Below are 15,655 nucleotides of genomic sequence, written 5' to 3'. Positions count from 1 at the left end.
TGATCAATGAAAGCAGGCGGGGAACAAAAGTATGCTTCAGTTGGGTAAGATGTAATGAGTTTTCAGTATTTCAACTCCCATCCCTTTACTAGAAACTTGAATCCTGGAAGGTTTCTCCATTAAGAGTAATGTACCAAATGAAAAAGATTATGTTCTTCCCTCAAAAAACAGCCCCAGGGCAGGCCACGGTGGCTCAGCCGGGTTCTCGCCTGCCTTACTGGAGACCTACGTTTGATTCCCATTGTCTGCCCATGCCAAAAAATTAAAAAAAAGAGCCCCCAAACTAAGTAGTGTTGTTGTGCCAAGTTCCTACCTAGGAGTTCCAAAGTAATATGAAAATTCTGTGGAAATCCATGTAGATTTATTTATCCAGTAAAAATGAATTCTATCCATTATTGACTTCTAGGTAGTTTCTAGTAACAAAACTTTTTCAGTGGAGATAAAATGTATATCCATCTATTTTCTGATAATTGCTAGTGTAAAATTTCTACTTTATATAAGCAAATCATATAACATTTAAAAAGGTTTATTTACATGAGTGTTTAAGGTATAATAAAAAATAAATTACATTACACAGTGTTCTTTAGGAAGGAGAGACACTAAACAACAGAACCATGTTACCTCTTGAGTATTTAGCCCAGACACAAAGCTACAAATTTTGCCAGAAAGACTCTCGAGTTTTTAAGTACTTCACTATTCTTATGGACATCATCCAGGCCATCTGTTTGAAGAAATATCCAGCTTATATTTTCAGAAGTTGAATTATGAAAAAATAACATAAAATATGGATGAAAGGTAATATGGACTTCATATCTAATTTTTAGTTCCAAAACTAGGTATTGAAACCTAACTTTATTAGAGGGGTAAAAAAGCAACGTGAGACAGATGTTGAGTGAATTTCAGAACCAAGATTCATATGGAAATTACACCTCAAATACATATAATCTGTTTGAAAATTCCAGTTTGTGAAAAGAAGTAACATCTGCAGTTTAGTCAGTGGAAATTGAAAATACCAGGCTGTAAATACTTCACTTGGGCTTAAACTTTTAGTTGTTTCCTTTACTGTAAACTGGGAAACTGGACACTTGAAAAGGCACTCTTCTTTCCAGAGCCCACTTTTCTTTATCTACCAGTACAACATTTAAAAAGGATAATAAAGTTGGTTTCATTCAGTTAAAGGCGTTTTGGTATTTCCTTGTCCCATACCAATTCCTCCTGTCCCAAAAATAGGCAAGTGAATTAGAAGAATTTTTTCTAAATAATCCCTTCCATTCTCAGAACTTTGTATAATGCTATACAAAACTATCAATTAGGATTGACCTTTTCCACCAGTCCTAAATTTTCAAAGTTGTAGTGTACTACTTCAGAATCTTTCTGTTTAACAGCTTGTTGATCCTAGTTCACAATGAGTATAGGCGTTTCTCTATTATAGATACTTGAATTGGAGGCGGGGGGGGGGGTGGAAAACATAGTAGGCTAAACAATCACAACTCATGAAAAGACCTGCACTATTGATTATTTCTCACAACACAAAATAAAGATGGCAAGTGATTCATTCTGAGGTGGCGTTTGTCAATCTATTAGCACTTATGTAGTCTTTTTCTAGTTAGTCTCTGATTTAGACTTGTGCTATTGTAAAGCTTGAATCAATTAACAGAAAGATGAAAAAAAGAAGTATCTGGGATATTGAAAGAAATTAATTCAATAAAAGAGGATTAATTTCCCTACTTAAGGAGAGCCATAAAAACAACTGGCACAACAGTATCAATTTAGGATTTCCTACTAGTCAGAACAGCTGGGAGCTCACCTTTTAATTGAAAGTGTGAGTAGCAAGATTGCTGCTTCTGACGAAATTAACGTTAAAAGAAATGTCATGACAAACAAGTTGACTTTTATCCCATTTGATGCCAGTATAAAACAAGGAGTGTTCAAGGGCAAAAATGTAGCACATAAAAATTTGAAAAATATTTATACTCTGAAATTAAATAAAATCTTAATAAGGGGGCTGTGTGAGAGTCTGGTGGTATCCGCTCCAGAAGGGCCCTATGCTGATTTCAGCCGGATGTTGCTTAGCTAGGTGGTTATGTACTGCAGAGCTCATTAGCAGACAGGCCACGGTCAGAAACGCCGAAGAAAAGCTTCCATTAACTTCAGTTTATCCTAAGGTTCTAGTTCTTGAAAATCTTCCGCCTCCTAAAATAAAAAAATGAAACTTTATATTTCATTTTTTATATACCACGATGTGGAAAAGTAAATTAGGAGTACCTGGTATTGTGAATTGTAAGTTTATTCTTATTACATCTATTCTCCATTTGAAAAGAAGGAAAACATTCTTAAACTTATTTGTCTTTTCAATTTAATTTTTATAACAAATTTCCTGATTCTTATTATCAGAGCCAGTGTCCTTAATTCATAGCCTCTAAGTGCTTTCCACCCACAACTTGGATGATAACAACTTGTATGCATGTGCCTCATTTGCACTTTTTCTCTCTCCTCTTTAATTTTATTCTGAAAATATTTGAGCATGAAGAAAAGTAGAGAAGAAAGTGTATGGAGTTCACACATCACCTAATTTAAAAACATTTTATCATATTTGCTATATGTCTTATTTTTGTTTGTAGAAGTTTTTAAAGCAAATTATAGACATCATAACATTTCAGTCATTATTTCTGGATACATGTTTAAAAGTCATTTTCCTACCTAACCACAATACAATTATCACACCTAACAAAAATATTCAAAATTTTCATACTCCGAGTTTTTCTCTCAACTGTCCCCCTAAAATTTTTTTACAACTGGTTTGTTCAAACTATTATCCATCCAATAAAAGGAAAAGCTTCTTTTAATCTAAATAGCCCCCTAACTTATTTTTATTTTTGTCATTACAGAATATACTTAATCTTAAAAAGACAATAGCCCTGGGTAAAAATTTACTGGTATCAAATTTGATTTTCTGATTTTACAAATAGAATTATTTTTCTCTGTATTCTATTTTATAAATCCTTCTTTTCCTTGAGCTTTAACCTATTAAAATGTGACTTTCTTTGCAAATAATGTATATAGTCTATAAAATTTTTCTCTCATTTAGGAAAAACAGTTTAAAGGTTAAAGTCATTAGCATCAAGAATTTTCTCACATTATGTGTATAAAATTCAAACTTGATGTCTGGATTTACATCATCTTGAAATTAAATATGTGTACCTACTTCAAAGAATGGGAGAATTTCTAAGTAGATGAGAAAAAATGGTCCTACTCTTCAAGCCTGATAAACCTGAAAACTGGAAAAACAGAATCACACACCACTAAGGCCAGAGCTAGAGTCACAACTAAATGAGAGGCATTGAAATCAATTCCAAATAGTACAAAATGAGACCCTCTCTTAGTGCAGATATTAATAATTTCATTTTAAAAAAAGATTTTTTACATGTTGAAAGGTGATTTATTGTTATTGGTGATAAATCTAACCCACAAGCCTCAAATTACTTTAGCATTCTAAGCATTCATACTCCTTTGCACTCAAAAAATACACTCAAAAGGGAGCCATCCATAAGACTAACAGAAAACGTTTATCTCCCTGTCCCATATCCTCAAATCTCATAAAGGAGATACCAACAACAATATCTGGGGGGTCCACATTAGAGATTGGCCAGACAGGTCACAAAGCTAAAGAAGTAAATCAACCATTTTTGAACCTTACCATCTGAAGTATTAGTCCATATCTTCTAAATAAACAGAGACCTTTTTTTCTTGGTTAAGCTTTTCCTCTTCTTTTCTATAACAAAGAAACAGAAATCAGATGGCAAAAACCAAGGGAGGGAAAATCCTACAAAAGCTTCAGGTAAAGTATTATCTCCCATATTTTGGGAAGAATTACTTGTACCTGGGAGAAGATCCAAGTTTATAGAGTACTAAACCATTAATGCCAATTAGCTAATAATACTCATGCTTCAGCATGACCGTGGATGTGTAAAGTTGTCACATTCAGAATATAAGGGAATATAATTTAGGATCTGATTTGAGAACACCAGAGATTTAAAGCTGACACTTGATACACCATTAGTATCCTTCCTCTAATTTGTAGTCTTTATTCATAAAAGGAAAAAAGTTTTTGTGTTGCCTTAAAAGTTAATCTTTATTGATTATATTAACTTCTATTTAAACCAGGACCTCAGCATTGGGTTTGTGAGGTTCTTTAAAATCAAATCTGTTTACTTCAGTAAATATTTATTGAGGGAAAGAATAGTTTTTTCATCAAATGGTACTGGACAACTGAATGTTAACCAGTAAAAGAATGATGTTGGACCCCTACCTCACACCAGATACAAAAATTAACTTGATATGGATCAACAACCTAAATATAAGAGCTAAAACTATCAAACTCTTAGAAAAAAAAATTAAATGTATATCTTCATAACCTTGGATCTTGCAATGGATTCTTAGATATGACACCAAAAGCACAAGCAACAAAAGAAAAAAAAGATAAATTTGACTTTATAAAAAAAAATTTTTGTGCTTCAAAGGACACTATTAGAAAAGTGAAAACAACCCACAGAATGGGAAAATTAATTACAAATCCTATACCTAATAAGGAATTAGTATCCAAATATATAAAGAACTCTTACAACTCAGTAATAAAAAAGGCAAATAACCCAATTTTAAAATGGGCAAAGGATTTGAATCTCCACTTCTCCATAGAAGATATGAAAATAGCCGGTAACTACAAGGAGCCATGCTCACATCATTAGTCCTTAGGGAAATGCAAATCAAAAACACAGTAAAATACCACTTTCACCCACTATATGGCTATAATCAAAAAGCTATACAATAACCAGTGCTGGGAAGGGTATGGAGAAATTGCAACCTCCGTACATAATTTGTGGGAATATAAAAGTGTAGCGCCATTTTGAAAAACAGTTTAGCAATTCCTCAAAAAGTTAAACAGAATTATCACATGACCCAGCAATTCCACTCTAAGATGTATACTCAAGAGAATGGAATACAAAAACTTGTATATGAATGTTCAGAGCAGCACCATTCATAATAGCCAAAAAGTGGGAGGAAAAACTGTCCATCAGTTGGTGAATGTTTAAATAAATGTGGTATATCCATACAATGGCCTATTATCCAGCCATAAAAAGAAATCACATATAATACATGCCTATAACATGGATGAACATTGAAAACGTTATACTTAATGAAAGAAGCCAGACCGTTTATATGAAATGTCTAGTATAGGCAAATCCATTAAGACAGAACCTAGATTATTGGTTGCCAGGGGCCAGAGAGAAGGGGAAATAGGGAGTGATGGCTAAAAGGATTCAAGGTTTCTTCAGAGGGAGGGGGAGTGAGGGTGATGACAAGCAGTGATGGGCGACAACTTTGTGAATACACTAAAAAGCACTGAAATGTACACTTTAAAGGGAAAAATTATAACTCATTAAAATACATATATTTGAGCATCTACTATCAGCACTGCTGACCTTCCTATGCTACCTTCTTAGCCCAGGGCTCTTAAAAATATGTATTCACTTTTAAAGTAAGAGATAATCAGTACCATCGATGTGAACACTTAAAATTTTTTAAATGGTTAAAATGGTAAGTTTTGTTTTTCAGATATGTTACCATAATAAATTTAAAACAAAAATAAGGGGTATTACAGAAAATTTTATATAAAGCAGATTTTTGGAATAGCAAGTTCACATAGTGAAGGGATCCTATGGTGAAATATTTTGTGAAATTAAGAAACCTTTTATAAATTTACTAATTCACACCCTAATTAACTGTCCTATGAGTTTGAATTATTTTATATAGGATATATGCAAAGGGAAGCATACCTGTTCAATAATTATTTAGCCCCTATGCAAAATACCAAGTCACCATGAAAAAGCAGAACAGGGCAGTGCGATGGTGGCTCGGCAGGCAGAATTCTCACCTGCCATGATGGAGACCCGGGTTCGATTCCCGGTGCCTGCCCATGCAAAAAAAAAAAAAAAAGTGGTACAAGAAGACTTTCCCAGACTGCCAAGCCTTACGATTTTATCGCCACCACTTCATGAGCTCTGTCTGCCCACCGCTTTCTCCGGAAATGCTGGTAGAGGACCACCACAATTACTATTATAACCATCAGTGCACAGGCGGAGCCAATGGCTAGAGCCAGGAAGTGGATCTCAGAGAAGGGTACTAAAAGAAGAAAAAACAAATCAAGTTAATATTGTAAAGAGGAGGACTATGATAAAATCTAAAGAAATAATATGGATGTGTCTTTATCATTTATGGTGATCTTCCTGTCTCTTTACCTCTATATTTAAAATACCCTGTTACCTTGGAAAATCACAGTAGAAAAGCCACACAGACTACTTTAGTGGTTCTCAAAGGGTGGTCCCAGAAGCAACAGCAACAGCATCACTTGAGAAATTTGGAATGCAAATTCTCAGATCATTCTCAGGGCCACTTCAGACCTACTGAATCAGAAACACCAAGGGGGTGCGGGCAGCAATATGTTTTAACATGTCCTCCACGTGATTCTGATGCATGCTAAAGTTTGAGAACCATTGGACTGGTTGAACTACGTACTGGGGTAATGTTATTGCTAGCCTAACCACACCTCATGTCCAAACCCATTTCTCCCTGACTCCCTGTAACCACTGTCACTCAATCAGTCATTTATTCAAATTTATTATTAAAGGCCTACTAGCTTTCAAGCACTGTGATGGAAATACAAAGCCAAAAATAACACAATCCTCAAGTAGCTCAATGCCTGCTGGAAAATAGGCAATTAAATTAGTAACTGCAGTCTAGTGTGATAATGATGGCAGAGAGAACCCAAAATGAAGAGTCCCTAAACCAGTCTAATCTGTGAAGCCTGGTTCCCCTGCCCTTAAGCTTGTTTCCTGATTTAGATTCAATAAACTCTCAATCAGAAAGGATATTAGAGAATGCCTAGCTCAGGGGTTCTTAGCCTGGACTCTACAAAGGGGGATGGAATGGTCATCCACGAGCCCCCAAAGTCTAGGAGTGTGGAGTGGGCTATAGCTTTCATTCAATTCTCAGAGTAGGAACCCCAACGTCTTTAAGAACCACTGGTTTTCTTATTTATTTTTGCAGATGAAGAAACTGAGGTCCAAAGACATTACTTCATTCAATACTCAAATGACTTCTCCAAGTTCTCTCTATTGGTAGGGCCTGAAGGAATGGTTTTAAACCGTACTAAGAATGAAAAGAGGAAATCATTCCACTTTATAGGCATGATTTATATATTGGGGGTAGTACTTACCATGTGCTGGTTGAAAGTATCCACCAGAGAGAGCTAGGTAAAAAGCTCTCCCATTACTGGCAGTGATTTGAGGTGTAAACTTCATGTCTACCCAGAACCTCAAAATGTAACCTTATTTGGGGGTGCAGGGGTGGTTAAGTGTTAGAATTCTCGCCTGCCATGCAGGAGACCTGACTATGATTCCTGGCTCGTGCAGTTCCCCCCCCAAAAAAAAAATCCTTTTAAAGCCAGGAATTGGCCAGTGAGGCTGCAGGAAACAGTTGAGTGCTTCTGAGGCCAGCACAGTCCAGTGGCCAAGAACACAGGTTGTTGGATTTGCCATTTTCTAGGTGTCCTTAGGCAGGTGACTTCAAAATAGGGATAATAATAACAGTCTCTACCTTAGAGGGCCATTACATAGATAAAACATACTAATATTTGTAAAACACAAAAAATGCCTGGAGTGTTGTACATGCCACCTCAATGGTGTGTCTTAAAAATGGAATAATTGTGTCACCAAAAAAAAAAAAAATGACCTTATTTGAAAAATACGATCTTAGCAGATAGAGTTAAATATCTTGAGATGAAATCATCCTGCATTTAGATTGGGCTCTAAATCCAATGACTGGAGTCCTTATAAGCAGAGGAAAAGACACAAAGGGACATACAGAAGAGGACCATGTGAAGACAGAGACAGAGATTGGAGTTATGCAGCCACAAATCATGGAATTCCAGGAGCTCCCAGGAGCTGGAAGAGACCAGGATTCTTTCAGAGACTTTGGAGGGAGCATGGTCCTGCTAACACTTCAATTTCAGACTTCTGGCCTCCAGAAATGAGAGAAAATAAATTCCTGTTGTTTTAAGCCACGCAGTCTGTAGAAATTTGTTATGGCAACCCTAGGAAACCGGGACATGGAGTAATTAACTTCTTTGAGCCTCAGATTCCTATCTATACATTAGAAATAACACTGTCCTCTTGCATTCTTACAAAGGATAAATTAAATAATTAATGTAAATTGTTCTGTACTGTGCCTAAATAAACATTCAATATGTGGCAATTATTATAATTTTCAATGCAATTTGGAGTATTTTTTTTACAATATCTAATTTTATCCTCACCATAATCCTCACTATATAAATATTCTCATTTTATACATGAGGGAAATAAGATTTATTTGCAGTTGGTAAGGGTAGCAATGACTTAAACCCAGTTCTACAACTCTTAAGTTTTGTGTTCTTTGCTGTTTGTTATCTAGCAGTTTTCCAGGTTGTCCTTTATAGGGGTGCAGGAATACAAGGCGCTAGAGTGGAGTACAATTATGGAGTCAGGTGCTTAGGTATGAGTCCTCAGTGAATCTGCTTATCAGATATAGCTTTGGGCAAGTGAAAATTTCTTTGAGCCTCAGTTTCCTCATTGATAAAATGGGGATACTAAGAGTACAATAAACTGGTGAGATCTGTAAAGATTAAATAAGATGTTTCGTGTAAAGCCCCTAGCACACAGGAATTAATAAACGTTAGCTACCATTATGGGTACGTACTGCCTAAGATTGTTGGGAGGATTGAATGAGATACGCACATGACAAGCCCTTTGGACAGTACCTGGCACAGAGTACGTACTCAATAAGTATTTTTTTAAATAAATGAATGAACAGACCTACTGTTAGCCTTTTTTTAAAATAAATTTTAAAGTATTTTAAAAAGTATTTATCATTAAATTTGTTTAAACTTTTTTTAAATAAATGAATGAACAGGCCTATTGTTAGCCTTTTATCAGCTATTGTAAATAGCTCCCTTTCACGTTCTCGGTGCCATTTTTGTAACAGATTCCCTGGGCCCTTTTGTTTTATTGTTTTCTGTTTCTTCCCACAACTAAATAAAGCCTTTCTTTTTTTTTTACCTCAGAACTCTGGTCTCTCAAGTTCCCAGTTCCAAAGAGCTAGTCCCTTTCTCTACTCTTTCAGCCGTCACAGGATTGCCCTCCCCTACAGGCAAATACGCACACTTCCCAAAACCATTCCCCCACATAACCTGCCTGTGTGCACGACACTGAGCCGGATCTCCCCTATCAGCCCGTCAACATCAGGTGGGTTCTTCACATGGCAGGTGTATGTCCCGTTGTCATCAAATTGCAGCTTCCAGAGGATGATGGAGGCGTCAAACCGTTCAGGGTTTCCATCCCAGACCACCCGGCCCTTGAACCTCCCACTCATGGGCTTGAAGGGCTCCATGTGGTAGTAGTATACCTAGACAGGATGAAAGGCAGAAGGTCTTATCCAGTGCCTGGGCAAGGCGGCTGAGACGTGAGAACAGAAGAGAGACACAGCTAGCCTAACTACCGTCTGCCGCTCTCTTGCAAGAACTGCTTGCTTCCCCCATTCACTTCCCTTTTAGTTCTTTTAATCTGTATCCCAAAGATTGTTTCCCAGCCTTAACCTGTGCCTGTTGCTAAGAAAAACACAGGAAGGGCAAGGAGAAATGGATCGGCTTATTTTCCTAACCAAGAGCCCCCTCCCCCCCTTGAAAACAATAACCTACTTACAAACTGCTCAGGCCCCCCATCTTGAGGACGGAAATTCCAGGTCACTGTTAGAGCGTCACCCACAGGGGCAAAGCTGGAGAAAGTGCATTTTAACCGAATGTCTGTCCCGTTAAGAGCCTGCAGCACTTGGGAAGTGTAAATCTCCACAGCTGCTGTAGGCCAGAGTGCTGCAATGGAAAAAAGGGGGCAAAGAAGGGTTAACAGGAGAAGTAGTGATGAGAGAACTGTCCCTTCTGCTGACACTTCCAAAATAATGCCCAGTAGGGAGGAGAGCAGAACTTAGATGCCGCAGCTCTCACACTTATTCACACAGACCCTGCAACCGCCTCCCTACATGCCACCTTCACCCTCCCATTGCATAGACCTAACCCCACCACACACAGCCTTCCTAATGCCCTCACTTGCTCTACGGCATGACAGCCCATCCTCCCCATGGTTCCCACCCACTACAGCACTTTTATACCAAACTACAAACATTGACAGATAAAACTGAATTTTAAAACAACAAAAAAACAAAACTTAAGGATTGCATTGTATTGAGGTTGAGGATTCGGTATTGTGTGTAGCATGGTTCCCTAGCAGATAAATTTTCCAGAAAGGATCCTCATTATGTGGATTTCATACTGTCCCTAGTCTTCTCCAGAATTGAATTAATCAACCCCCAGACAGTTTATGCTGGAAAGCTTATACCACATGATTTTTTTTACCATAAAATTTACATTAGAAAGTGTGTCTTGGGCAACTTCAAAACCACAAAACCATAGTAAGCCTGTCTCCTTAACCATCTCAGCCCTTTCCAGAGACCCACCCGCAGAAATCATGAGCCAAATCCTTGCGTGCAGCGGAAGGCTGAGAGCAGTCACAAAAAAATGGTGTGTAACCAGAGATTAGAAAGCCTTTCGTGTGCACAAATCCCAGGCAGCACCAACACACCTAAACCTGTTTATCCCAACGCAGTTCCCCAAAAAACAATCCACCAACTTCAGTTTCAGTAAAATTAAAACCTAAGTGACCTGCATCTGCGGCTCTGGTGCCCGAATAAAACTGCGACTTGTTCACCACACCAGCTAATTTAAGAGTAGGCCACGGGGAGGAAAGACTGCGAGAAGCCCGCCGGCTTCTTACCTGTGAGCTGTACGCCGAGGAGAAGCAGCCCAGCTCGGGTAAGGGTCTTGCCATACATGAGGGAAGCCCAGCCCTGGCCCCCGGGACCAGACCGGGCGGACCGAAGGCTCCAGCACCCTGCCAGGGCCGGGCAGCGCGCACCAACTTTTTCCCGGAGAGAGAAGGCGGCCCCGTCCCCTCACCTGTAGGAATCCGAGAGCCCGCGCTTGTGACTCATCCCCGCGGTGGCCTTGCAATCTGCAGGAATGAAAGGTGGGGCCTCAGCTCCCTACGCCCTCCTTCTTTTCCTTCCTCCGCCCTCTACACCACCCGCACGTCTGCAGAAAGGCCCCGAACTCCGCCGTGCCCTCTCTTTTCGCTTCATCGGGCTGGGCTCTGGCCTCTCCTTGGCCTCGGAAACAGCCGGGGGAGGTGGGGCCGGTCGGTAAGGGCTGGGCGCGCACATGCCCTGGTTAAAGCAAGCGGCAGGCTTGCCCAGGAAGAGAGTGGTGAAACCTCCTTGCAATCATTTCACTTCTCAGAGTGAAGTGGGGCTACTCTTTGGGGCCACTTGTAGCCTGGGGCTGGATTCACTACCACTCCAAAGCAAGAATTAGAATTCCTTAGGACCCTCTATAGACGCAAAATCCCACACCTCATACCTCAGTTTTTGCCAAATGTTAGTTACCACTAGGATTTCCTCGTCCTTTCGCCCTTATAATTTTCCCTGAGGCCCAGCTGAAACAAACTGACCAAAACAAATCTGTGTTCAGTGATCCTCTGCCTTTGAAGGGTTCAGAGAAGTCGGGACATCATCCCTGCTCACTTGCCCTACCACCTCAGAACAGCTTGCAAAGTACTTTCCTGCTTATTGTTTTATCTCTGCCAACCCCCCTCTGAAGTGTCCCTGTTTTATGAATGAGGATGCAGAGAGCTCCAGGAAGATGAGTGACTTTCCCAAGGCGGCACAGCCAATAAGTAGCAAAACCGGAACTTCTGACTCTTAAGGCTATTGTTCTTACCACAAAATAACAGCTAAGCAGACAGAGGGTATCAAGAAAAAGGTTTCTACAATTATCGTTTTTTGTGCCTCAGATTTCATCTGCCATTTTTAAAGCAGACGCCTGTCTGAGAGAAGGCTCTAGAGCTAAGGAATTTAAATGAAAAAGGGGGCCTCCAGATCTGGAATGAAGCAGTATTGAAATAGCAGTCGGAGGGGGGTGAAGATCCCACGTGCAATTGAAAGATCAGCCTTCATCCTCAAATGAAGAGGAGAGCCAGACAAAGGTTTTAACAGGCATTTTTAAAAATATTTTGAAGGAAGTAGGCTTGACCAGGAGCCTAACCCTGAAGAGTAACGAATTGCCCTTATCCCTGGATTAGTAATCTAGAAACTCTTTAGTGATTCATAAAATCTAGTTAAACCCTGGAACAGAGAGGATTGCCAAGAGCAGGAGGAAGGGACAAGCTGACTTGAAAAAATAAAACATCATAAAGAGGGAAGAAAGGAGAGTCACCAAAAGAGGCCAATTACAGAAATGAAGGGGGGAAAAAGCAGTAGGACAAAGATGACATGGGCATGAGGCAAAATAGGGAAAGACACAATGACAACCTTTGCCCCTAAAAACGACACATTTTTCTTCTAATGAGTGTCCTGAAAAGGGAGTGTTTGGCTCCTTAGTCAGCCGCTCAGTTAGAGATCAATCTAAAATCAGATGCTAAGGGAACTTTCAAAATGGCTAGGAGTCTTCCTAGTATGTAGGTCAGAACAGTTCAGCTCCAGAAACCTGAGAGAAGAAAAGGAGTTAAGGAAACTCCCAACTTTTTGTTGGCTTTCAACTTTGCAGGGCTGGGCGGCACTAGAGGAAGGAGAGGTAGAGCTGGGGTTTTGAAGTCTACAGCAAATTGCCAACTTCGGTGAGAGGTAGAGTTACCACAGAGCTCAGAGATGAAGTGGAAAACAGCAGGAGAGGAGTCAGGGCAGGAAGAACCAAACAAACTGCCCGTTGTGAGGAGAAGACTCTCTCCCCAGGTAGTCAGCCACCCCGTGAGCTGGCTGCCAGCCCTGCCCTGAGGGTTAGCAGCTGCCCAGACCCCATTCCTCAGCAGAGTTCAAGTTCTGGCTGTATGCCCAGCAACGCCCAGTTCTTTCCAGTTAGCGGGAGTGGCTTCAGTTTCCCCTTTCCCCTCCCTGGGAAATAAAGGGACCAAGGGCTGAACTTGGTAAGAAGAGAAAATTGAATAAAAAGGATGCTTGCCCCTCAGAATCCCCAGGAAGCAGGTTAGCTGGGTGTTGAGAGACAAATCAGAGTCGAATTTGCAGACTATGGCATTTTATTTGGGACACCAGAATTTTGTTACAGCAAAGGAAGCCAGATCACTTGCAAGAACGGAAGTAGCTTTGGGCTTCTAGGGATGGTGAATAATTTTTTATAGAGATAAAAAGGAAGTTAGAGTCCAATTAATTTGATTGGGGGTTGCCCATTGTATAGGGGCAGATTTAGCGCAGGTGGGCTTTATTTTGTATTGCGTCCAAACAAGGAATCGGGTTGATTGACCGTCTGGGTCAGCTGCCTTGGTGGGGATTTCAAATTTCAAAAGATATTAAGAGGAAACTCAAGAGGGAACCCAAAGAGAAGGTAGGGAATGGGTTTTTGGTTTTGTTTTGTTTTTGTTTGTTTGTTTTGGCTCTGAGGGCTTTCTCTATATAAATTTATCAAGGGCTTTGATCAAAGCTGGAGGCATCCAGGTAAGCCTAAACTGTAGTTTGTGTCTAAGCAAAGAAGGGAAAGGGAAGAGGAGTTCTGGAGATTAAAAGGGAAAAAAGTGAAGCTTTCAGAAACACCACTTTTGAGAAAAATCCTGATTGTCATTAAAATTTATGGAATAACAATTGTTTTGAAAGCGCCTGATCTATACCAACACTCCACACATTTCCCCAAAATATTTCTGATGGGTGTCTGGACCTTGGCCAGTAGGAAACTCAGTGGGGGCTCAAAAAAGGACAAATGACCTGTATAAATATTTGTAAATATTGTTGTCTTTCTCCACACTGCAGGCAGTTATTTTTCACTGCAAAATAAATCAGTGGTCTGTGAAGTGAAAAAAAATAACTTAGCTGTTAGCATGGTTCCATTAAAGCATTGGTTTACTCAAAAGTTTTGTTCTGTCCTTATCTTTCTTACTCTCAGAAAAATTTTGTTAAATTCTTGTTATATGCTGGGCTAGACACACAGAATAGAATTAGGCATTTCTGCTTGGGAGGAAATCATAGTTGAATCAGGGTGTTTCAACAATGTGTGTGTGTATGTAAACAAATTAGCACCATATTTGTGCTGTTTAAACTGGGATCCTTAAAGGATGAGTGGGAATTCTGGAAAGAAAAAGGAGAAACAAAGGCATTTCAGCTGGGGCAAATGGGTTGAAAATGTGGTGCTTCCTGGAACCAGCAAGCAATTCCTCAAACTTTGAACACCAGGAGGAGTGGCAGGCCAGGATCCTGGAAAAAGGCTGGACACAGATGGTGAGGACCCTCATTTGCCAAGTGTGGAGGGTTGGAGCTATACGTACCCCAGAAAAACACGTTCTCACACTTAATCCATTCCTGTGGGTGTGAAGCCATTGGAAGTAGGATCTTCTGATGAGGTTACTCAGCTAAGGTGTGGCCCAACTCAATCAGGATGGGTCTTAATCCTATTACTGGAGTCCTTCCTAAGAGGAATGAAAATCAGACAGGAGGGAAACCACAGGAAGCAAGAAGCTAAAAGTCACCAGAACCCAGTAGAGAACTGAGAGGCCAGGAGAAGCTACCGCGTGCTTTGCCCTGTGACAGAGGAGCTCAGGACTGAGGATCACTGGCAGCCCGGCTCAGAATACCAGTCTTAGATGTTGACATTGCCTTGTCAGTGCCTTGATTTAGACTTACTCTTAGCCTCAAAGCCATGTGCAGCCACACACACTCTTAGCCAAGGAAACTAAAATACCATCCTAAGCGTGGCTTACTTTGACAAATATACCAGTGGGGGTGGTTATTATGTGACCAGAGTAGACCCTCCCTAGAGGGGAATTACTATGGTATTTCCTAGACCATTAAAAAGAGGGACAGACTTGAGACATCAACAACCATTTATTCTCTCTGCTTTCTTCTAGGGCCCTGGCCCTGAGGCTAGAATGAAGGTTAAACATAATATTTTATGTTTTCAAAAGACTGGGGACTCCCAGATTTCGTAAACCATCAATTCCAATTTATTACTCTTATTTTGTGAAACTTGCTCTTGCTTAAAGATCTTTTCAAAGATGAGAGAGGGAGGTTGGGATGTCAAGAGTCCTAGATGAAGACTTCTGGAGAAGATGGCGGCTTAGTAAGACGCACGGGTCTTAGTTCCTCCTCCAGAAAAGCAACTAAACAAACAGAAACAATACGAAACAGCTCCCAGAGCCACGACAGAGACCAAAAAGACAGCGTACCCCATTCTGGAACGGCTGAACGGGCAGGGAGAATCCGCTGCGGTGAGATATCCGAGGGGCGCGCGATTTCCCGGCCGGGGCGGCTGGCGACCGGGGTCCTTTCCACACACGTGGCTTCCCGGTCCGACTGGAAACGTTGGATAGCGGGGCCCTCCCGCCACGCTTGGTGTCTCGGGCCAGCTGGGCAATTTGGACTGGCACTTCCCCAAGTTGCTGCGGCCAGCGACCCCCCCCCCACGTGTGCGGTTTCCTGGGCCAACTGCGAGACTCGGGACCCGCAGACAGACGAG

General features: G+C 40.5%; 1 protein-coding gene and 1 long non-coding RNA gene across 2 annotated transcripts in view; one reads left to right on the top strand and one right to left on the bottom strand.

Moving 5' to 3' along the window:
- LOC143644167 (uncharacterized) overlaps nt 1–15,655 on the top strand; it is a 117,514-nt gene that overhangs the window by 85,506 nt on the left and 16,353 nt on the right. The window lies entirely within an intron of this gene.
- Nucleotides 511–11,300, bottom strand: MPZL2 (myelin protein zero like 2). Its single transcript, XM_077112775.1, has 6 exons — nt 10,920–11,300; nt 9,795–9,961; nt 9,288–9,498; nt 6,033–6,180; nt 3,698–3,772; nt 511–2,193 (listed from the first exon to the last, which is right to left on the bottom strand). The coding sequence occupies exons 1-5, from the start codon at nt 10,975–10,977 to the stop codon at nt 3,709–3,711; spliced, it is 648 nt and encodes a 215-aa protein (XP_076968890.1). The 5' UTR covers nt 10,978–11,300; the 3' UTR covers nt 511–2,193; nt 3,698–3,708.

This window comes from Tamandua tetradactyla, chromosome 8, assembly GCF_023851605.1.
Source record: "Tamandua tetradactyla isolate mTamTet1 chromosome 8, mTamTet1.pri, whole genome shotgun sequence".
Lineage (NCBI taxonomy): Eukaryota > Metazoa > Chordata > Mammalia > Pilosa > Myrmecophagidae > Tamandua > Tamandua tetradactyla.
This window is presented reverse-complemented; position numbering and strand designations above follow the sequence as displayed.

Coding starts and splice junctions, on each gene's coding strand:
- MPZL2 (XM_077112775.1), bottom strand. CDS start 10,977: ATGTATGGCAAGACCCTTACCCGAGCTGGGCTGCTTCTCCTCGGCGTA. Junction 6,181..9,287: donor GCTCAGTGTCGTGCACACAG/GCAGGTTATGTG, acceptor TTCTTCTTTTAG/TACCCTTCTCTGAGATCCAC. Junction 3,773..6,032: donor GAAGTGGTGGCGATAAAATC/GTAAGGCTTGGC, acceptor TCTTTGTTATAG/AAAAGAAGAGGAAAAGCTTA.